At 42.3% G+C, this 22,729-nt stretch overlaps 1 protein-coding gene across 5 annotated transcripts in view; it reads left to right on the forward strand.

Annotated features, from left to right (window-relative positions):
- The first annotated feature begins 587 nt into the window (after positions 1 to 587).
- Positions 588 to 22,729, forward strand: part of LOC118375938 (uncharacterized) — a 35,108-nt gene continuing 12,966 nt past the window's right edge. For 2 of the 5 annotated variants that reach the window (XM_052519343.1, XM_052519346.1), the window contains exons 1-5: positions 774 to 934; positions 2,302 to 2,598; positions 9,701 to 10,039; positions 10,165 to 10,464; positions 22,280 to 22,594. In XM_052519343.1, the coding sequence (XP_052375303.1) occupies positions 916 to 934; positions 2,302 to 2,598; positions 9,701 to 10,039; positions 10,165 to 10,464; positions 22,280 to 22,594 (1,270 nt within the window). In that variant the 5' untranslated portion in view covers positions 774 to 915. Of the gene's footprint in view, positions 730 to 773; positions 935 to 1,444; positions 1,479 to 2,301; positions 2,599 to 9,700; positions 10,040 to 10,164; positions 10,465 to 15,771; positions 16,074 to 16,225; positions 16,539 to 16,674; positions 16,975 to 22,279; positions 22,595 to 22,729 lie in introns of those variants that run through there. The other 3 variants (XM_052519347.1, XM_052519344.1, XM_052519345.1) reach the window with 3 other exon arrangements.

A 22,729-nucleotide genomic window follows, 5' to 3' on the forward strand; every position in this document is an offset into this window, starting at 1 on the left:
GAGACGACCAATTAAGTGATGGTCGGCCATTAATGTTTTTTGGCCAAATGTCTGTGTTAAGCGTTGACCTAAATTATACATATCACATTCGGGAATGATGGCCACCATTCAAGACCAACTACCAGCAACTGTGTGGAAACAAGGAACAGAGATTTTGACCAATGATTGTTAATTCTGTGTGTCACCAAGGTATCACACCCACAGTATATGGAATGAAATAGCCCTATCAGGATCAATAACTATCAGGATGATGCTCAAGATGCTTCCCATACATCAACATTCACAACAGATTGAGAAAGCAGGGGCTCACTTTCAAAAAGGACAGGAATAAAAATGTGCTCACACTTTCAGCCGAAGTTAACTTCATGCAACACTTCCGTTTTGATGGGAAGTGCATCTCCCCAGGGAAGGAGCCAACCATCAATATGCCACAAAATAAAATTAATGAAGCAATAGTTTGAAATGAATTGGGTTTTTAGTTTAGGGGCATATAAACAATTATCACTGTGATTACTATTTCGACTACTGGGGGAAAGGGACCCAAGTCACGATAACTTCTGGTAAGTAGCCTTAACATTCAGACCTAAAGAAGTTATTTCATTATTGACGCATAACTAGTGACTATTCAGGTTATTTTGACTGATTTTGTACGAAGTATTGGTCAGACCATTCGCTGTGACAACTACTTTGACTACTGGGGGAAAGGGACCATGGTGACCGTGTCCACAGGTAAAACAAAAACATATTCTGTTTATTTTTGCATTATTATTGAGGTTGGAGTTTGAGTTAAAAGTCCCTCTCTCCTAAAGGCTTGAAATATTTATTTTTGGTCTTCACTTGCGGTAGTTTTTGTGCATTGCACGTATTGAAAGATTGCACTGTGACAATGCGTTTGACTACTGGGGGAAAGGCACAATGGTTACCGTTTCATCAGGTAAGAAAAAGCATTATGATTTCATCAAATGTGTCAGTGATCATTCGAAAAGTCAAATGCATGTGGTTTTTATAGAACTCGATTCTAGGCTTCATTTTGTCAATTTGCTAAATTGAATTGAGGATCAAAAACAGTAACGGTAGGCCTACTCTATAACAAAACCGTATTCATAATCTGGACAAAAACAGCCTACTCTATAACAAATCCGTATTCATAATCTGGACAAAAACAGCCTACTCTATAACAAAGCCGTATTCATAATCTGGACAAAAACAGCCTACTCTATAACAAAGCCGTATTCATAATCTGGACAAAAACAGCCTACTCTATAACAAAGCCGTATTCATAATCTGGACAAAAACAACTGAAATTCGTTGATGTGATTTTAAAACGAACCTTTAAAAAGTATGATATCGATGATATTAAATATCGAACTACATTGGCACAGGTTTTTGTGCATAGCCTGTATTGGTTATTGGTTATTTGCACTGTGACTACCGTTTTGACTCCTGGGGGAAAGGGACAATGGTTACTGTTTCATCAGGTGAGACTTTCAATTGAAAATGTCGTAATCTTACAAATACATTTTGAAGCCGTTTATATTCTTCTCCTTTAGGTTATTCAATTAAATGTTTGTCACTTTTAATCTGCAATGGAATTAAGATACATGTCTATAATGAAGCCTTTTTGAATTAAAGTGTGCCAAACAAACTTCAAGTAAAACATCATAACCTAACATTACAGTAAACGTAAATATCAGAAAGTGTACAAAATAATTGTGTTCCTTTTGCGCATTTTGGTTAAGAATGGGAATAAGAGGGTATAGAACCTGGGGAGAATGCTTTTTATACCACTTGTTAATTAAGGTAATTGAGCACAGTGCTACGCTGATTTTGACTACTGGGGTCAGGGTACAATAGTAACCGTTTCAGGTAAGAATCTAATTTTGGTTGATGCAAGGTATAGTTCATAGTGGAAAATTATCGCTTAAATTTAAGGACAAATATTTAATCTATAAAAATATATATGTTTAATCAATCAAAAACGTATATAGCCTACAGTCCTAACTACCTGTCTTTTATCAGTGGATATTGTATTTTACGTTTTTGATAACACATTCAACTCGGTGTAACCGATGTGCATGTATTTGGAGTGAACCATATCCTACCCTGGTAATAAATCATCCTGTATTAAACCTAGCCTACGTAATGAATGTTAAAAAACCCGTCAATGTAAAATAGAATAGGTCCTCAGAATTGTTAACTATTTTATTTGGTCAGTGTTGGTTGATTTATGTATTTATTTTTTCATGGTGTATTCTATAAAACTGTTGGGCTTTATGGAGTAACACATTATTTATCTTACAGCCCCATCAACTGCTCCGACTTTGTTCCCTCTTGCGCAATGTGGCTCCGGGACGGGAGATATGATGACTCTGGGTTGCATTGCCACTGGCTTCACGCCTGCCTCCCTCACCTTCAAATGGAATGACGAAGGCGGGAATTCCCTGACTGATTTCGTTCAGTACCCTGCGGTCCAAACCGGTGGAAGCTACATGGGAGTCAGTCAACTCCGTGTAAAGAGAGCAGACTGGGACAGTAAAATTTTTGAATGCGCCGTGGAACATTCTGCTGGTTCAAAGAAAGTACCAGTGAAAAAACAACGTAAGATGTATTTGTTTATCTATTTAATAACATATGTCACTAAAAATAATAATAATAATATATTATTGAGTTTAATGTATTTATATCCATGTAGCCTATTAATCTACTAATTTCGTAAAAAAACAGCCTGTGTGATCATCATAATTTGCGGGTAATTTTATGTTTAGTTTTGTTGAAAGACACATTTTTAGAAATCAAAATATTGAAGACAATAAGTTTATGAAATCTGAATAAGACATATTTTTGCTGGAAAATTCCACTGCTGCAATTATGGACTATACAGCCTAGTCTACAATAATTTTGATGCCTACATATTACAATTGTTATCAACACGCATGCAGTAATTTAGTAACACCTAAAATTACCTGACACCTTAGGGCAAATTAAACAATAAATGCATTAGTCATTGCTAATTGCTCTTCACTGTAACAATCAACATGTGTGTCACTGTCACCCACTGTAGAATAAACCATTTAGGCCAATTGTATAAACATTGATAGGTGTCAGTCTAGTTGTGGTGAATGTGCTATGGCACTAGGATGAGGGTTGGTTGGAGTGGCTGTAGCTTGCCCCTTTAGTTGCTGACTATTTAAGCCATCTCCCCTAAGAAGACATGCATCAAACAGTGTTGAGCTCTTTTTGCTTTCGTCTGCCAGCATAATTATTCTATGTCCACAGTATAAGACGGTATATACTTTGACATACACTTTTTAAAAATGAAAGAATATTTACTTGAATAGTACCGATTCAACGTTTGGTAACAGAATGACAGCACACATTCTGTTACCAAACTTTGTGTCTTCACTGTTCTTCAAGTAAATGTGTTTTTGTAACATTTTCTGTGGAAATTTTAAAAATCAGTCCTTGTGGATAGAGTTGCATGGTTTGTTTAACTTTGCAATCTCTGATTTTAGTTTGAAAAACATTTTAGAAGTGAAATATCGGAGTCTCACTGTCACTCTGTTACCATGACATTTCCCATAAGCTGTTTAGCTGTTCTGTTCATCTTTACTGCGCATGTGTAGCCTATGCCAGCTTCTGCAAATGTATGTTGTTTTCTCTCTGCTTCTGCATATATATATATATATATGTGTATGTTTGTTTTTTAGCGGAATATCTGCAGCAGCCGTCTCTTTACGTAATGACCCCCTCTAAAGAGGAGATGTCAGAAAATAAGACGGCTTCCTTCGCCTGCTTTGCCAATGACTTTTCACCCCGTACACACACAATCAAATGGATGAGGATGGAAAAAGGAACAGAAAAAGAAGTTGTATCTGATTTCACGAGTTCTTGTGAGAGTGAGAAGAAGAGTGAGAGAACTCTGTACAGCACAACCAGCTATCTCAGAGTCAATGAGAGTGAGTGGAAGAGTGAAGAAGTAACATTCACTTGCGTGTTTGAGAACAAAGCTGGAAATGTGAGGAGAACTGTGGGCTACACTTCATCAGATGGTGAGTAAAATACGTCAGATTATCTTCTCTTGGTATCTCATTAAAGGAGCATCAAGAAGCAGAGCTTTTGTGACAGCGCTCTAGGCCAGATTGAAAAGTTAGCACATTTTTCTAATTAGCACTTAAAGGTTTTTCTTAAATTGTGTAAAAATAGCCCATGCATGAAAAAGGATTGATTGTGACCAGCCAGCTGGAGGGAAAACAGAATAACCTACATTGATCCAAAACATACAAACTGTTTACATTATAATTGCTGTTGTCACAAACAGCTTGGTGAACATTCCTTACATCCTTTCTCAGCAGGTCCAGTCCATGGACATTCAGTAGTCATTACGATCATCGAGCCGTCTCTTGAGGATATGCTTATGAACAAAAAAGCTGAGCTTGTGTGCGATGTCATTGAACTAGTTCCTGGCTTCATGAGTGTCAAATGGGAAAATGACAAGGGAAAGACCTTAACCAGCCGAAAGGGTGTCACTGACAAAATTGCCATACTTGACATCACTTATGAGGACTGGAGCAATGGGACAGTATTCTACTGCGCTGTAGATCACTTGGAAAACCTGGGGTCCTTGGTAAAGAAAGCCTACAAGAGGGAGACCGGTAAGACACACTGCTTTGGTTTCCCCCTCACTTTTCTTTTTACTTAATTGGGATTTCATATTTACAATGTTTCAAAACCTATTAAACAGATCCAATTGTCCATCATGTGGGAATAAAACATTATGATAGGAGATTGTGTCGACTAGTGAAAAGTGACTTTAATTGTCAGAGTTGCAAGGAACCAAATGGAGCTGATAGCAATTTGATCTGATTAAATCAGATGATGACTGACTGCAAAATGACAAAATGCTTGTCTATGAAGGGTCCCTTTGGCCTCTCTAGACGAAACTCCTGTGAGGGAAGACATTGTTTGATTGGCTTAATATAGGCAGCATTTAGCTAAATGTAAATTGTCTGCCAAGTACTTGCATGGGGAGAAGCCCTGACTGTTCTCTCATGCTTCCAGGAGGAGATCCACAGCGTCCATCTGTCTTTCTGCTGGCTCCAGCAGAACAAACTAGTGATAATACGGTGACCCTGACTTGCTACGTCAAAGACTTCTACCCCAAGGACGTTTTAGTGGCTTGGCTTGTTGACGATGAGCTGGTGGAGAGAACGAGCAGTTCAGCATTGTACCAATTCAACACCACTAGCCAGATTCAATCAGGAAGGACCTACTCTGTCTACAGTCAGCTCACATTTAGCAATGACTTGTGGAAGAACGAAGAAGTGGTGTATAGCTGTGTAGTTTACCACGAAAGCATGATCAAGTCCACAAAAATTCTTATGAGAACCATTGACAGAACCTCAAACCAACCCAACCTAGTTAACCTCAGCTTGAATGTGCCTCAGAGCTGCAAGGCCCAGTAGAGGTTGTGTTGTGTTTTGTTGATGTGTGTTGCTGCGTGTTACCTCTGCTGTTTGTGTCAGTGACATAACATGTTGTGTGTCTTTTAAATGCAGAATGAAAATCCAAATAAAAACTTTAAATCATTAATCCTGTTGATGTACTGTATGTCATGCAGTTCCTACTCATGTCTGTCCCGTCTCACCACTTTTGTGCATAGCTTCAGTATCTCTGTTTGGGGAAAATGTCAACTCTCAGACTACTAAAACTAATGATAAAGTGACAAATCAAGTCAAGCAAAGTATTGATGCTTTACATTTGCAATCAGGTCACAATTACCATGCAATATATCTGTAATACAGTAATGGTGGACACTGAATAATGTATTAGTATAAAGCTTATTTTGCACACTGAGCTAGAGTCTTGTACACAATAGAGAAGTGATATACACTCACATTGTTAAAATGTTCCCCTGATGATAGGAATGAACTATGGAAGTGTAGCTCTAGCATTAGCAACCCAGTTATCTGCTGTTTCAGATATTCTCCTCATGTCTTTGGTGTAATCAGATGTAGTGCATTGAACTTAATCAGGCTGTCCTGTCTTCTTGTTGTTTGGCTTTGTGTGCTTCTGTTCCCGCTACTGGGTCTCACCTATAGAAATGCTATATGCCTGTTCTATTGATTCAAGTCTACCACCATGGGTTTGGAAATGGATGAGATATGACTAGGATTCGTTCACAAGAAGCAAGCCAAGCCAAGTAGAAGTTGGAAGTCCCCATTGATCGGCAAGTGTGCCGTTTGGCCAAAGCAAGTCAGGGTCACCTTCACTGCTGGTTTGATATCCTCATGTTTTAGATTTTCAATGTGTTGTATTCGTTAAGTAATAACTCAGTAATTGATGAAAGGTCATAGGGGGTGAGGCAGAAAAAACATGCTCAAGTCCAGTAGACAAAGTATGCTTTAGATTTTATTCTCACGTCCTACCGAATATCACAGTATTATCTATGACTGATACCGGAGACAGTATTATCTATGACTGATACCGGAGACAGTATTATCTATGACTGATACCGGAGACAGTATTATCTATGACTGATACCGGAGACAGTATTATCTATGACTGATACCGGAGACAGTATTATCTATGACTGATACCGGAGACAGTATTATCTATGATTGATACCTGAGACAGTATTATCTATGATTGATACCGGAGACAGTATTATCTATGACTTATACCGGAGACAGTATTATCTATGATTGATACCGGAGACAGTATTATCTATGACTAATACCAGAGACAGTATTATCTATGACTGATACCTGAGACAGTATTATCTATGACTTATACCGGAGACAGTATTATCTATGATTGATACCGGAGACAGTATTATCTATGACTGATACCGGAGACAGTATTATCTATGATTGATACCGGAGACAGTATTATCTATGACTAATACCGGAGACAGTATTATCTATGACTGATACCGGAGACAGTATTATCTATGCGTGATACCGGAGACAGTATTATCTATGACTGATACCGGAGACAGTATTATCTATGACTGATACCGGAGACAGCATTATCTATGATTGATACCGGAGACAGTATTATCTATGACTAATACTGGAGACAGTATTATCTATGACTGATACCGGAGACAGTATTATCTATGACTGATACCGGAGACAGCTGTACTATGCATGGTTTCCCATAAAACAGTCGAAAGTATACCCATTCCAACCGTTTGACACTTGATAGCCCCTTTAGATCTGCAATGAACAGTAAGGGTAGGCTACATGCAAAACTCCCCTTGTTAACAATATGGCTGGAGCAATGGCGGAACTAAGATCTATAACAAATACTTTCAGATTTCTTAGGAGCCATCAATAAGTGTCCAGAAGTTGGGGTTTGTGATTGGGTTTCAGACTGGGCACCAGAGTGATGAGTAACCGTTTTGACTGCCTACTGACACTGTTCTCATATCCACATGCAGATTGTCTCGTGTTGACTGACTGTCCATGCAGCAACACCATGGAAACCGACAGGGACAGCATGGGAAAAACAGCCTTCACCTTCATCATACTCTTCCTCATAACTCTGCTGTATGGTGTTGGAGCAACTGCCATCAAGGTAATGCCTTGTTGGGAATCTGGGGTTTTTACTAAATGGGATAAGCTTTTGTCAGATTTGACTTTTTTTTGTAGCAGGTTAGGGGAAAGGGGGATACCTAGTCAGTTGTCTTGCACATTTAACCCAACCCCTCTGAATCATAGAGGTGCAGGGGGCTGCCATAATCAACATCCACATTTTCAGAGCTGAGGGAAATGTGGGTTAGCTGCCTTCCTTGCTCAGGGGCAGAACAACAGATTTTTACCTTGTCAGCTCAGGGACTCAAATCAGCAACCTTTCAGTTACTGACCCAATGCTCTAACCACTAGGCTACCTGCCGCAGCAAGGTTAGGAGAATTAACGTAGCAGGTTAGGAGAATTAGGATAAGAGGTTAGGGTTAGCTAAAATGCAAAAATAAAGTTAACTTAATTAGAATTTTTTAATTTTACCTAATTTTACCAGGCAAGTCAGTTAAGAACATATTCTTATTTTCAATTACGGCCTGGGTTAACTGCCTGTTCAGGGGTAGAACGACAGATGTCAGCCTTGTCAGCTCAGGGGTTTGAACTCGCAACCTTCCGGTTACTAGTCCAACGCTCTAACCACTAGGCTACGCTGCCGCCATGACTGTAATGTGGGAAGAGTAGTGGGAAAGGAAGACATTTTGGTTCTGAAAGTTCCATAGTCTGTATGGATCCACATTCAAACAAACAATCCATGTATGCGTGGTAGAACTTTCAGTAGCAACATAAACAGATTCTAGCAAGACATGAATGTACACATAGGCCTGTTTTGTGTGTTCCAATTCTCTGCCAGAGGCATACTAGTGAGAGGGAATACAGTAATAACCTAAATATATTATATATAACTTACATTATAACTATATTATTATATAGGCCTAATAGTTATATTATATATAAGTATAGTTAATTACACAAGTAATTTTATTGAAGTGTCAGCTAATAAAAATAATAATTGTATCTAAAGAGATGTCACAATTATTGTAAGTAATTGAAGTGAACAAATGTTTGCTTCTTATTTCAGGTGAAATGAAGAAACTGAGTTTGAAGTACTTGAAGAAGATATAACTTTTCATACTTACAATACAGTATATGAATGGATACAATACATGTAACTGTTCTCCTGCTTGTCTTTATTGTTGATTTGTTTGAATAGTTCAACTGTAGAGGTTAGATTTGTAAATATTTCATTGTGCCTTTTTAAACTATTAAGATAATAAAAGTGTAACTGAAGTGAACAACAGTGTATTGTTCTTCCCTTAGCGTTTCTCCATTCATTAGAAAGAAAATGCAGCTAGAATGCTGCGTTATAATATATTATAAACATTGAAGAAACACATTTATTAATTACGGTTACATTAGTATAAGTGTTTTAAAAGTGATTTTAGAACTGCATGGCTGTTGTGATGTGTGGATGAATCTACAGTAAGTAATCTACATCTTATTTTTGCTGGATGCTGTTTGCGCACTGGGTTCTGCATGAACACATCTGGAATCAGTGGGCCTTGCTAAACTTGGTATGCAAACTTTTCAGAAATAGCTTGATGGGTTGTCATAACAATGAAAGTGTAACACCGAGTGGTAAGAAGTTACATAACAGAAATATACAAGATAACTCTTCATGCAGATAGCTCAGAAACATGCAAATGGAAACTGATTTCCTTAAGCAGAAGTAGACACACACCTGGCTTCTAATACACACGGTTGCTCAACATGTTTCACTTCTCTTTTTTGGGATGCTTTTTTGGGACCAGGGTGTTACCCCACGCTTCCGCCTGCTGCATTCCCTGTTCGCTGAGGCCTGTCCTGCTCTAACACCTGTGTTTCACAACCCTCCAACTCCACATCTGACCACTACCATTACCAGTTCTCAGTGCCCAGTCAGCCAGCTACCTAATAGGTCCATAGCTCCATCTAGGTTATGTTAAAAGTCATTACACTCAGCCCAGGCCTGGTTTTCATAGACTGGGTTACTTTAAACTGCATAAAAAAAGGTATGAAGAATTTGATTAAAAGTTTACAATCTGACTTTGGTTTACATCACGTTAATCACCAAATCGGAAAAAATTGTCAAAGTCAAAAAGTGGCCCTGAATTTTCTTCCTCCTTCCACTTTGTATTAGTGCAGCGGGTCATTCCTCCAAATATCACACTGTATCCTCTCTGGGAGGAACTGGAGGTAGGATCAAAGGTGGGAATCCTCTGCATCCTGAGTGGGTTCTACCCTGACAAGCTGAGTGTGGAGTGGCTGCTAGATGACAAGACTGTGACCACATCTCCAGTCCAGCGGAAGCTGCAGAGTGTAGAAGGTGAGGAGAAAACATTCAGCCTGAACAGCCAGCTGGAGCTGGACCGGAGCCAATGGACTCAAGGGTCAGAGGTCACATGCAAGGCAACCCACAATGCAGCACAAGGACCACCTACAGGAACACCAGTCTCCAGGACCACCAGCATTTGCTCAGGTGGGTTTCAGTGGCAGAACTGTGTATTGGGCCAGAGGATGGGTATAGAAAAGTGTACAATTGAAAAACCTATTAACAATCCAAATCTAAAAGTCTTGTGAATTCTCCATCTGTTTTCCTTTCAGCGTTTCTCTCGTCTACTCCATCCATCGACCTGGAGACCCCCAGATTCAGGACAGTGATGACACAGACTGAGGTAACAGCTACATGTGTAGTCCACTCTGCATATGACGCCAAAGTGTCCTGGATTCTGGATGGAAAAGACCCAACCAGCCGAACCCCAGTGAACCAGGCCAGCAGGACAACTCAGAGCATCAGCAGTAACCTGACTCTTCCCTCAAGCCAATGGAAAACCCTGAACACAATAACATGCAGAGCTGAACATCGCTGCTTCAACTCCACAGAGAAGACCAGTAATGTTAAAGGTTAGCATGGAACTTTGTGATCATATATTTGTATTTTTTTTAAATGTTACTTAACCTTTATTTAAATTCTTATTTACAACGACGGCCTACCAAAAAGGCAAAAGGCCTCCTGTGGGGATGGGGTCTGGGATTAAAAATGAATAAATAAATCAAATATAAACATAGGACAAAACACACATCATGACAAGAGAGGTAACACAACACTACATGAAGAGAGACCTAAGACAACAACATAGCAAGGCAGCAACACATGACAACACAGCAAATCAAATCAGAGTTTTTTTTGTCACGTGCGTCAAATACAACAGGTGTAGTGAAATGCCTTACAGTGAAATGCTTACTTAAAGGGCTCTAACAAACAGTGCAAAAAAAGGTATTCAGTGAACAATAGGTAAGTAAATCAAGAAAAACAACAGTAAAAAGACAGTGAAAAATAGCAGTAGTGAGGTTATGTACAGTAGCGATGCTATAACAGTAGCAAGGCTACATACAGACACTGGTTAGTCAGACTGATTGAGGTAGTATGTACTTGTAGATATGGTTAAAGTCACTATGCATATATGATAAACAGAGAGTAGCAGTAGCGTAACAGATGGATTGGCGGGTGGTGGGTGGTGGGTGGTGGGACACAATGCAGATAGCCCAGTTTGCCAATGTGCAGGGGCACTGATGGTTGGGCCAATTGAGGTAGTATGTACATGAATGTATAGTTAAAGTGACTATGCATAAATGATGAACAGCGAGTAGCAGACGCGTCAAAGAGGGGTTGGGGAGGCACACAATGCAAATAGTCTGAGTAGCCGTTTGATTACCTTTTCAGGAGTCTATTGACTTGGGGGTAAAAACTGTTGAGAAGCCTTTTTGTCCTAGACTTGGCACTCCGGTACCGCTTGCCATGCGATAGTAGAGAGAACAGTCTATGACTGGGGTGCCTGGGTATCTTTGACCATTTCTAGGGCCTTCCTCTGACACTGCCTGGTTTAGAGGTCCTGGATGGCAGGAAGCTTAGCCCCAGTGATGTACTGGGCCGTACGCACTACCCTCTTACCTGTTAGTGATGCAACCACTCAGGATGCTCTCGATGTTGCAGCTGTAGAACCTTTTGAGGATCTGAGGACCCATGCCAAATCTTTTTAGTTTCCTGAGGGGGAATAGGCTTTGTCGTGCCCTCTTCATGACTGTCTTGGTGTGTTTGGACCATTCTAGTTTGTTGGTGATGTGGACTCCAAGGAAATTGAAGGTCTCAACCTGCTCCACTGCAGCCCCGTCGATGAGAATGTGGGTGTGCTCGGTCCTCCTTTTCCTGTAGTCCAAAATTATCTCCTTAGTCTTGGTTACATTGAGGGAGAGGTTGTTATTCTGGCACCACCAGGCAGGTCTCTGACCTCCTCCCTATAGGCTGTCTCGTCGTTGTCCATGATCAGGCCTACCACTGTTGTGTCGTCTGCAAACTTAATGATGGTGTTGGAGTTGTGCCTGGCTATGCAGTCGTGAGTGAACAGGGAGCACAGGAAAGGACTGAGCACGCACCACTGGGGGGCTCCAGTGTTGAGGATCAGCGTGGCACATGTGTTGCTACCTACCTTCACCACCTGGGGGCAGCCCGTCAGGAAGTCCAGGATCCAGCTTATATGGAGGTGTTTAGTCCCAGCTTAGTGATGAGCTTTGAGGACACTATGGTGTGGAACCCTGAGCTGTAGTCAATGAATAGCATTCTCTCATAGGTGTTATTTTTGTCCAGGTGGGAAAGGGCAGTGTGGAGTGTAATAGAGGTGGCATCATCCGTAGATCTGTTTGGGAAGTATGCAAATTGAAGTGGGTCTATGGTTTCTGGGATAATGGTGTTGATGTGAGCCATGACCAGCCTTTCAACGTACTTCATGGCTACGGACGTGAGTGCTACGGTTCTGTAGTCATTTAGGCAAGTTGCCTTTGTGTTCTTGGGCACAGGGACTATGGTGGTCTGCTTGAAACATGTTGGTATTACAGACTCAATCAGGAACATGTTGAAAATGTCAGTGAAAACACCTGCCAGTTGGTCAGCACATGCCCGAAGCAGACGTCCTGGTAATCCTTCTGGCCCCGCAGCCTTGTGAATGTTGACCTGTTTAAAGGTCTTACGTCGGCTATGGAGAGTGTGATCACACAGTTGTCCGGAACAGCTGATGCTCTCATGCATGCCTCAGTGTTGCTTGCCTCGAAGTGAGCATAGTAGTGATATAGCTCGTCTAGCAGGCTCGTGTCACTGGGCAGCTCACTGCTGTGCTTCCCTTTGTAGTGTGTAATAGTTTGCAAGCCCTGCCACAAAAGACGAGCGTCAGAGCCAGTGTAGTACAATTCAATCTTAGCCCTGTATTGGCACTTTGCCTGTTTGATGGTTCATCAGAGGGAATAGCAGGATGACTTATAAGCTTCCGGGTTAGAGTCCCGCACCTTGACAGCGGCAGCTCTACCCTTTAGCTCAGTGCAAATGTTGCCTGTAATCCATGGCTTCTGGCTGGGTTACGTACAGTGGGGAGAACAAGTATTTGATACACTGCCGATTTTGCAGGTTGTCCTACTTACAAAGCACAGAGAGGTCTGTAAATTGTATCATAGGTACACTTCAACTGTGAGAGACGGAATCTAAAACAAAAATCCAGAAAATTACATTGTATGATTTTTAAGTAATTAATTTGCATTTTATTGCATGACATAAGTATTTGATACATCAGAAAAGCTGAACTTAATATTTGGTACAGAAACCTTTGTTTGCAATTACAGAGATCATACGTTTCCTGTAGTTCTTTACCAGGTTTGCACACACTGCAGCAGAGATTTTGGCCCACTCCTCCATACAGACCTTCTCCAGATCCTTCAGCTTTCGGGGCTGTCACTGGGAAATACGGACTTTCAGCTCCCTCCAAAGATTTTCTATTGGGTTCAGGTCTGGAGACTAGCTTGGCCACTCCAGGACCTTGAGATGCTTCTTACAGAGCCACTCCTTAGTTGCCCTGGCTGTGTGTTTCGGGTCGTTGTCATGCTGGAAGAACCAGCCACGACCCATCTTCAATGCTCTTACTGAGGGAAGGAGGTTGTTGGCCAAGATTTCGCGATACATGGCCCCATCCATCCTCCCCTCAATACGGTGAAGTCGTCCAGTCCCCTTTGCAGAAAAGCATCCCCAAAGAATGATGTTTCCAGCTCCATGCTTCACGGTTGGGATGGTGTTCTTGGGGTTGTACTCATCCTTCTTCTTCCTCCAAACACGGCGAGTGGAGTTTAGACCAAAAAGCTCAATTTTTTGTCTCACCAGACCACATGACCTTCTCCCATTCCTCCTCTGGATCATCCAGATGGTCATTGGCAAACTTCAGACGGGCCTGGACATGCGCTGGCTTGAGCAAGGGGACCTTGCGTGCACTGCAGGATTTTTATCCATGACGGCGTAATGTGTTACTAATGGTTTTCTTTGAGACTGTGGTCCCAGCTCTCTTCAGGTCATTGACAAGGTCCTGCCGTGTAGTTCTGGGCTGATAATACAGATAATGAGTGGAGAACAGGAGGGCTTTTAAAAGAAAAACTAACAGGTCTGTGAAAGCTGGAATTCTTACTGGTGGGTATGTGATCCAATACTTATGTCATGCAATAAAAAGCTCATTAATTACTTAAAAATCATACAATGTGATTTTCTGGATTTTAGATTCCGTCTCTCACAGTTGAAGTGTACCTATGATAAAAATTACAGACCTCTACATGCTTTGTAAGTTGGAAAACCTGCAAAATGGGTAGAGTATCAAATACTTGTTCTCCCCACTGTACGTACAGTCACTGTGGGGACAATGTCCTCGATGCACTTATTGATAAAGCCAGTGACTGATGTGGTGTACTCCTCAATGCCATCAGAACAATCCCGGAACATGTTCCAGTCTGTGATAGCAAAACAGTCCTGTAGTTTAGCATCTGCTTCATCTGACCACCTTTTATAGACCGAGTCACTGGTGCTTCCTGCTATAATTTCTGCTTGTAAGCAGGAATCAGGAGGATAGAATTGTGGTCAGATTTACCAAATGTAGGGCAAGGGAGAGCTTTCTACGCGTCTCTGTGTGTGGAGTACAGATGATCTAGGATTGTTTTCCCTCTGGTTGAACATTTGACATGTTGATAGAAATTAGGTAGAACTGGTTTAAGATTCCCTGCATTAAAGTCTCCGGCCACTAGGAGCGCCGCCTCTGGGTGAGCGGTTTCTTGTTTGCTTATTTCCTTATACAGCTGACTGAGTGCGGTCTTAGTGCCAGCATCCGTTTGTGGTGGTAAATAAACGGCCACCAAAAGTATAGCTGAAAACTTTCTAGGCAGATAGTGTGGTCTGCAATTTATCACAAGATACTCTACTTCAGGCAAGCAAAATCTAGAGACTTCTTTAGATTTCGTGCACCAGCTTTTGTTTACAAATATGCACAGATCCCCCCCTCGTCTTACCGGAGTGTGCGGTTCTATTTTGCTGGTGCACCGTATTTCCGCTAGCTTGAAAATCCATGTCATCATTCAGCCACGGTTCCATGAAACATAAGATATTACGGTTTATGATGTCCCGTTGGTAGGATATTCGTGATCGTACCTCATCTAATTTATTGTCCAATGTTTACACATTGGCGAGTAATATTGACGTTAACGGCAGCATCCCACTCGCTTTCTGCGGATGCTTACGAAGCACCCCGCTCTGTGTCCTCTGTACCTGTGTCTCTTCCACTTGAAAATAACTGGGTTGTTGGCCTTGTCGGGTGTTCTGAGAATGTCCTGTGCGTCCTGCTTGTTGAAGAAAAATTATTTGTCTAATCCGATGTGAGTGATCGCTGTCCTGATATCCAGAAGCTCTTTTTTGCAGTAAGATACGGTTGCAGAAACATTATGTACAAAGTAAGTTACAAATAACATGAAAAATCCCCACATAATAGCACAATTGGTTGGGTGCCTGTAAAACTGCTGCCATTTCTTCTGGCACAATTGGTAGCAACACAACATAACAACAACATGGTGGCAACACAACATGGTAGCAGCACAAAACATGGTACAAACATTATTGGGTACAGACAACAGCACAAAGGGCAAGAAGGTAGAGACAACAATACATCACACAAAGCAGCCACAGCTGTCAGTAAGAATGTCCATGATTGAGTCTTTGAATGAGATATATACAGAGATAAGTACAGCAAAACATTCAGTATTCTTCTGTCCTCCCCCATAAAAAGTAGACATTATTGACACTGAAGCCAGATCAGTGTTCCTTTCTCCTGTTTACCCCTCTCCTCTGTGTGTGTTCTCCAGGACCTGCAGTGAGCAGCACTACCACAGTTCTGATCAAGAGGTCTCTCCCAGAGTTACTGAAGGGAGACAGTGCTGTGCTGGAGTGTGCCATCACACAACTCTCCTCCAGTGACCTCTATGTCACCTTTCAGGCCAATGGTGTTGATTTCCCTGAGAAACAGTATGTGGATCTGCCTGCCTCCAAAGGCCCCCATTCACTCACCAGACGGTTCTCTATCCCCAAATCACACTGGAAGACAGACAACACTTTCACCTGTAAAGTTAACCAAGGTTTCTCCAACAGCTTGGTGTCTAGCTCCAAAGTCAAGCTTTTGGTGAGTGAACTTCTCTCATCTGACCCAATTATACCTTCTCAAATGCTTGAAAATGTAGAAAGACCTACCAACATGAAATTATGTTTCCATTGTTTGTTGCATGATATTCATTCAGCACTCCAGGGCTAAAATGTAAAAAGGAAATGGTGTTCTTTCCAGGTGAACTGTCCATGGAACTCCTTCTTGTCCCCAGTGAGGAGTCGTCTGGCTCAGGGACCCAGAAACTCATGTGTTCTGGGTGGGGCTTCAACCCTAAGATCAAGTGGCTCTCTGGGTCTGAACAGAGGTCTGCAGCAGACAATGAGATAAGGATGGGAGAAGACGGACATGTGGCACTAACCAGTCATATCACAGTAACACAGCAGGAGTGGAATGAGGGAAAGGACTTCATCTGTGAGGTAGATGACAAAGATCTTCAGAAAACTGTCAGGAAGAGCACCAGTTTATGCACAGGTAGTTTGTAAACTTACAGAAGCACCTTACCTGTTTAAAGTTTTGCTTCAAAAGTCATAAATCAAAACCTAATTACCTTGGAGTATAAAACACTATTTTACGATTTTATCTCCACATTCATCTGTTTTGCTCTCAGCGTTTCCCTCGTCTACTCCATCCCTCCACCTGGAGACCCCCAGATTCAGGACAGTGATGACACAGACTGAGGTAACAGCTACATGTGTGGTCCACTCTGCATATGACGCCAAAGTGTCCTGGCTTCTGGATGGAAAAGACCCAACCAGCAGGACCCCAGTGAACCAGGCCAGCAGCACAACTCAGAGCATCAGCAGTAACCTGACTCTTCCCTCAAGCCAATGGAAAACCCTGAACACAATAACATGCAGAGCTGAACATCGCTGCTTCAACTCCACAGAGAAGACTAGTAATGTTAAAGGTTAGCATGGAACTTTGTGATCATATATTTGTATTTTTTTTAAATGTTACTTAACCTTTATTTAAATTCTTATTTACAACGACGGCCTACCAAAAAGGCAAAAGGCCTCCTGTGGGGATGGGGTCTGGGATTAAAAATGAATAAATAAATCAAATATAAACATAGGACAAAACACACATCATGACAAGAGAGGTAACACAACACTACATGAAGAGAGACCTAAGACAACAACATAGCAAGGCAGCAACACATGACAACACAGCAAATCAAATCAGAGTTTTTTTTTTTGTCACGTGCGTCAAATACAACAGGTGTAGTGAAATGCCTTACAGTGAAATGCTTACTTAAAGGGCTCTAACAAACAGTGCAAAAAAAGGTATTCAGTGAACAATAGGTAAGTAAATCAAGAAAAACAACAGTAAAAAGACAGTGAAAAATAGCAGTAGTGAGGTTATGTACAGTAGCGATGCTATAACAGTAGCAAGGCTACATACAGACACTGGTTAGTCAGACTGATTGAGGTAGTATGTACTTGTAGATATGGTTAAAGTCACTATGCATATATGATAAACAGAGAGTAGCAGTAGCGTAACAGATGGATTGGCGGGTGGTGGGTGGTGGGACACAATGCAGATAGCCCAGTTTGCCAATGTGCAGGGGCACTGATGGTTGGGCCAATTGAGGTAGTATGTACATGAATGTATAGTTAAAGTGACTATGCATAAATGATGAACAGCGAGTAGCAGACGCGTCAAAGAGGGGTTGGGGAGGCACACAATGCAAATAGTCTGAGTAGCCGTTTGATTACCTTTTCAGGAGTCTATTGACTTGGGGGTAAAAACTGTTGAGAAGCCTTTTTGTCCTAGACTTGGCACTCCGGTACCGCTTGCCATGCGATAGTAGAGAGAACAGTCTATGACTGGGGTGACTGGGTATATTTGACCATTTCTAGGGCCTTCCTCTGACACTGCCTGGTTTAGAGGTCCTGGATGGCAGGCAGCTTAGCCCCAGTGATGTACTGGGCCGTACGCACTACCCTCTTACCAGGTAGTGATGCAACCACTCAGGATGCTCTCGATGTTGCAGCTGTAGAACCTTTTGAGGATCTGAGGACCCATGCCAAATCTTTTTAGTTTCCTGAGGGGAATAGGCTTTGTCGTGCCCTCTTCATGACTGTCTTGGTGTGTTTGGACCATTCTAGTTTGTTGGTGATGTGGACTCCAAGGAAATTGAAGCTCTCAACCTGCTCCACTGCAGCCCCGTCGATGAGAATGTGGGTGTGCTCGGTCCTCCTTTTCCTGTAGTCCAAAATGATCTCCTTAGTCTTGGTTACATTGAGGGAGAGGTTGTTATTCTGGCACCACCAGGCATGTCTCTGACCTCCTCCCTATAGGCTGTCTCGTCATTGTCCATGATCAGGCCTACCACTGTTGTGTCGTCTGCAAACTTAATGATGGTGTTGGAGTTGTGCCTGGCTATGCAGTCGTGAGTGAACAGGGAGCACAGGAAAGGACTGAGCACGCACCACTGGGGGGCTCCAGTGTTGAGGATCAGCGTGGCACATGTGTTGCTACCTACCTTCACCACCTGGGGGCAGCCCGTCAGGAAGTCCAGGATCCAGCTTATATGGAGGTGTTTAGTCCCAGCTTAGTGATGAGCTTTGAGGGTACTATGGTGTGGAACCCTGAGCTGTAGTCAATGAATAGCATTCTCTCATAGGTGTTATTTTTGTCCAGGTGGGAAAGGGCAGTGTGGAGTGTAATAGAGGTGGCATCATCCGTAGATCTGTTTGGGAAGTATGCAAATTGAAGTGGGTCTAGGGTTTCTGGGATAATGGTGTTGATGTGAGCCATGACCAGCCTTTCAACGTACTTCATGGCTACGGACGTGAGTGCTACGGTTCTGTAGTCATTTAGGCAAGTTGCCTTTGTGTTCTTGGGCACAGGGACTATGGTGGTCTGCTTGAAACATGTTGGTATTACAGACTCAATCAGGAACATGTTGAAAATGTCAGTGAAAACACCTGCCAGTTGGTCAGCACATGCCCGAAGCAGACGTCCTGGTAATCCTTCTGGCCCCGCAGCCTTGTGAATGTTGACCTGTTTAAAGGTCTTACTCACGTCGGCTACGGAGAGTGTGATCACACAGTCATCCAGAACATCTGATGCTCTCATGCATGCCTCAGTGTTGCTTGCCTCGAAGTGAGCATAGTAGTGATATAGCTCGTCTAGCAGGCTCGTGTCACTGGGCAGCTCACTGCTGTGCTTCCCTTTGTAGTGTGTAATAGTTTGCAAGCCCTGCCACAAAAGACGAGCGTCAGAGCCAGTGTAGTACAATTCAATCTTAGCCCTGTATTGGCACTTTGCCTGTTTGATGGTTCATCAGAGGGAATAGCAGGATGACTTATAAGCTTCCGGGTTAGAGTCCCGCACCTTGACAGTGGCAGCTCTACCCTTTAGCTCAGTGCAAATGTTGCCTGTAATCCATGGCTTCTGGCTGGGTTACGTACAGTGGGGAGAACAAGTATTTGATACACTGCCGATTTTGCAGGTTGTCCTACTTACAAAGCACAGAGAGGTCTGTAAATTGTATCATAGGTACACTTCAACTGTGAGAGACGGAATCTAAAACAAAAATCCAGAAAATTACATTGTATGATTTTTAAGTAATTAATTTGCATTTTATTGCATGACATAAGTATTTGATACATCAGAAAAGCTGAACTTAATATTTGGTACAGAAACCTTTGTTTGCAATTACAGAGATCATACGTTTCCTGTAGTTCTTTACCAGGTTTGCACACACTGCAGCAGGGATTTTGGCCCACTCCTCCATACAGACCTTCTCCAGATCCTTCAGCTTTCGGGGCTGTCACTGGGAAATACGGACTTTCAGCTCCCTCCAAAGATTTTCTATTGGGTTCAGGTCTGGAGACTAGCTTGGCCACTCCAGGACCTTGAGATGCTTCTTACAGAGCCACTCCTTAGTTGCCCTGGCTGTGTGTTTCGGGTCGTTGTCATGCTGGAAGAACCAGCCACGACCCATCTTCAATGCTCTTACTGAGGGAAGGAGGTTGTTGGCCAAGATTTCGCGATACATGGCCCCATCCATCCTCCCTCAATACGGTGAAGTCGTCCAGTCCCCTTTGCAGAAAAGCATCCCCAAAGAATGATGTTTCCAGCTCCATGCTTCACGGTTGGGATGGTGTTCTTGGGGTTGTACTCATCCTTCTTCTTCCTCCAAACACGGCGAGTGGAGTTTAGACCAAAAGCTCAATTTTTTGTCTCACCAGACCACATGACCTTCTCCCATTCCTCCTCTGGATCATCCAGATGGTCATTGGCAAACTTCAGACGGGCCTGGACATGCGCTGGCTTGAGCAAGGGGACCTTGCGTGCACTGCAGGATTTTTATCCATGACGGCGTAATGTGTTACTAATGGTTTTCTTTGAGACTGTGGTCCCAGCTCTCTTCAGGTCATTGACAAGGTCCTGCCGTGTAGTTCTGGGCTGATAATACAGATAATGAGTGGAGAACAGGAGGGCTTTTAAAAGAAAAACTAACAGGTCTGTGAAAGCTGGAATTCTTACTGGTGGGTATGTGATCCAATACTTATGTCATGCAATAAAAAGCTCATTAATTACTTAAAAAATCATACAATGTGATTTTCTGGATTTTAGATTCCGTCTCTCACAGTTGAAGTGTACCTATGATAAAAATTACAGACCTCTACATGCTTTGTAAGTTGGAAAACCTGCAAAATGGGTAGAGTATCAAATACTTGTTCTCCCCACTGTACGTACAGTCACTGTGGGGACAATGTCCTCGATGCACTTATTGATAAAGCCAGTGACTGATGTGGTGTACTCCTCAATGCCATCAGAACAATCCCGGAACATGTTCCAGTCTGTGATAGCAAAACAGTCCTGTAGTTTAGCATCTGCTTCATCTGACCACCTTTTTATAGACCGAGTCACTGGTGCTTCCTGCTATAATTTCTGCTTGTAAGCAGGAATCAGGAGGATAGAATTGTGGTCAGATTTACCAAATGTAGGGCAAGGGAGAGCTTTCTACGCGTCTCTGTGTGTGGAGTACAGATGATCTAGGATTGTTTTCCCTCTGGTTGAACATTTGACATGTTGATAGAAATTAGGTAGAACTGGTTTAAGATTCCCTGCATTAAAGTCTCCGGCCACTAGAGCGCCGCCTCTGGGTGAGCGGTTTCTTGTTTGCTTATTTCCTTATACAGCTGACTGAGTGCGGTCTTAGTGCCAGCATCCGTTTGTGGTGGTAAATAAACGGCCACCAAAAGTATAGCTGAAAACTTTCTAGGCAGATAGTGTGGTCTGCAATTTATCACAAGATACTCTACTTCAGGCAAGCAAAATCTAGAGACTTCTTTAGATTTCGTGCACCAGCTTTTGTTTACAAATATGCACAGATCCCCCCTCGTCTTACCGGAGTGTGCGGTTCTATTTTGCTGGTGCACCGTATTTCCCGCTAGCTTGAAAATCCATGTCATCATTCAGCCACGGTTCCATGAAACATAAGATATTACGGTTTATGATGTCCCGTTGGTAGGATATTCGTGATCGTACCTCATCTAATTTATTGTCCAATGTTTACACATTGGCGAGTAATATTGACGTTAACGGCAGCATCCCACTCGCTTTCTGCGGATCCTTACGAAGCACCCCGCTCTGTGTCCTCTGTACCTGTGTCTCTTCCACTTGAAAATAACTGGGTTGTTGGCCTTGTCGGGTGTTCTGAGAATGTCCTGTGCGTCCTGCTTGTTGAAGAAAAATTATTTGTCTAATCCGATGTGAGTGATCGCTGTCCTGATATCCAGAAGCTCTTTTTTGCAGTAAGATACGGTTGCAGAAACATTATGTACAAAGTAAGTTACAAATAACATGAAAAATCCCCACATAATAGCACAATTGGTTGGGTGCCTGTAAAACTGCTGCCATTTCTTCTGGCACAATTGGTAGCAACACAACATAACAACAACATGGTGGCAACACAACATGGTAGCAGCACAAAACATGGTACAAACATTATTGGGTACAGACAACAGCACAAAGGGCAAGAAGGTAGAGACAACAATACATCACACAAAGCAGCCACAGCTGTCAGTAAGAATGTCCATGATTGAGTCTTTGAATGAGATATATACAGAGATAAGTACAGCAAAACATTCAGTATTCTTCTGTCCTCCCCCATAAAAAGTAGACATTATTGACACTGAAGCCAGATCAGTGTTCCTTTCTCCTGTTTACCCCTCTCCTCTGTGTGTGTTCTCCAGGACCTGCAGTGAGCAGCACTACCACAGTTCTGATCAAGAGGTCTCTCCCAGAGTTACTGAAGGGAGACAGTGCTGTGCTGGAGTGTGCCATCACACAACTCTCCTCCAGTGACCTCTATGTCACCTTTCAGGCCAATGGTGTTGATTTCCCTGAGAAACAGTATGTGGATCTGCCTGCCTCCAAAGGCCCCCATTCACTCACCAGACGGTTCTCTATCCCCAAATCACACTGGAAGACAGACAACACTTTCACCTGTAAAGTTAACCAAGGTTTCTCCAACAGCTTGGTGTCTAGCTCCAAAGTCAAGCTTTTTGGTGAGTGAACTTCTCTCATCTGACCCAATTATACCTTCTCAAATGCTTGAAAATGTAGAAAGACCTACCAACATGAAATTATGTTTCCATTGTTTGTTGCATGATATTCATTCAGCACTCCAGGGCTAAAATGTA

The sequence above is a fragment of the Oncorhynchus keta genome, chromosome 5 (assembly GCF_023373465.1).
Source record: "Oncorhynchus keta strain PuntledgeMale-10-30-2019 chromosome 5, Oket_V2, whole genome shotgun sequence".
Lineage (NCBI taxonomy): Eukaryota > Metazoa > Chordata > Actinopteri > Salmoniformes > Salmonidae > Oncorhynchus > Oncorhynchus keta.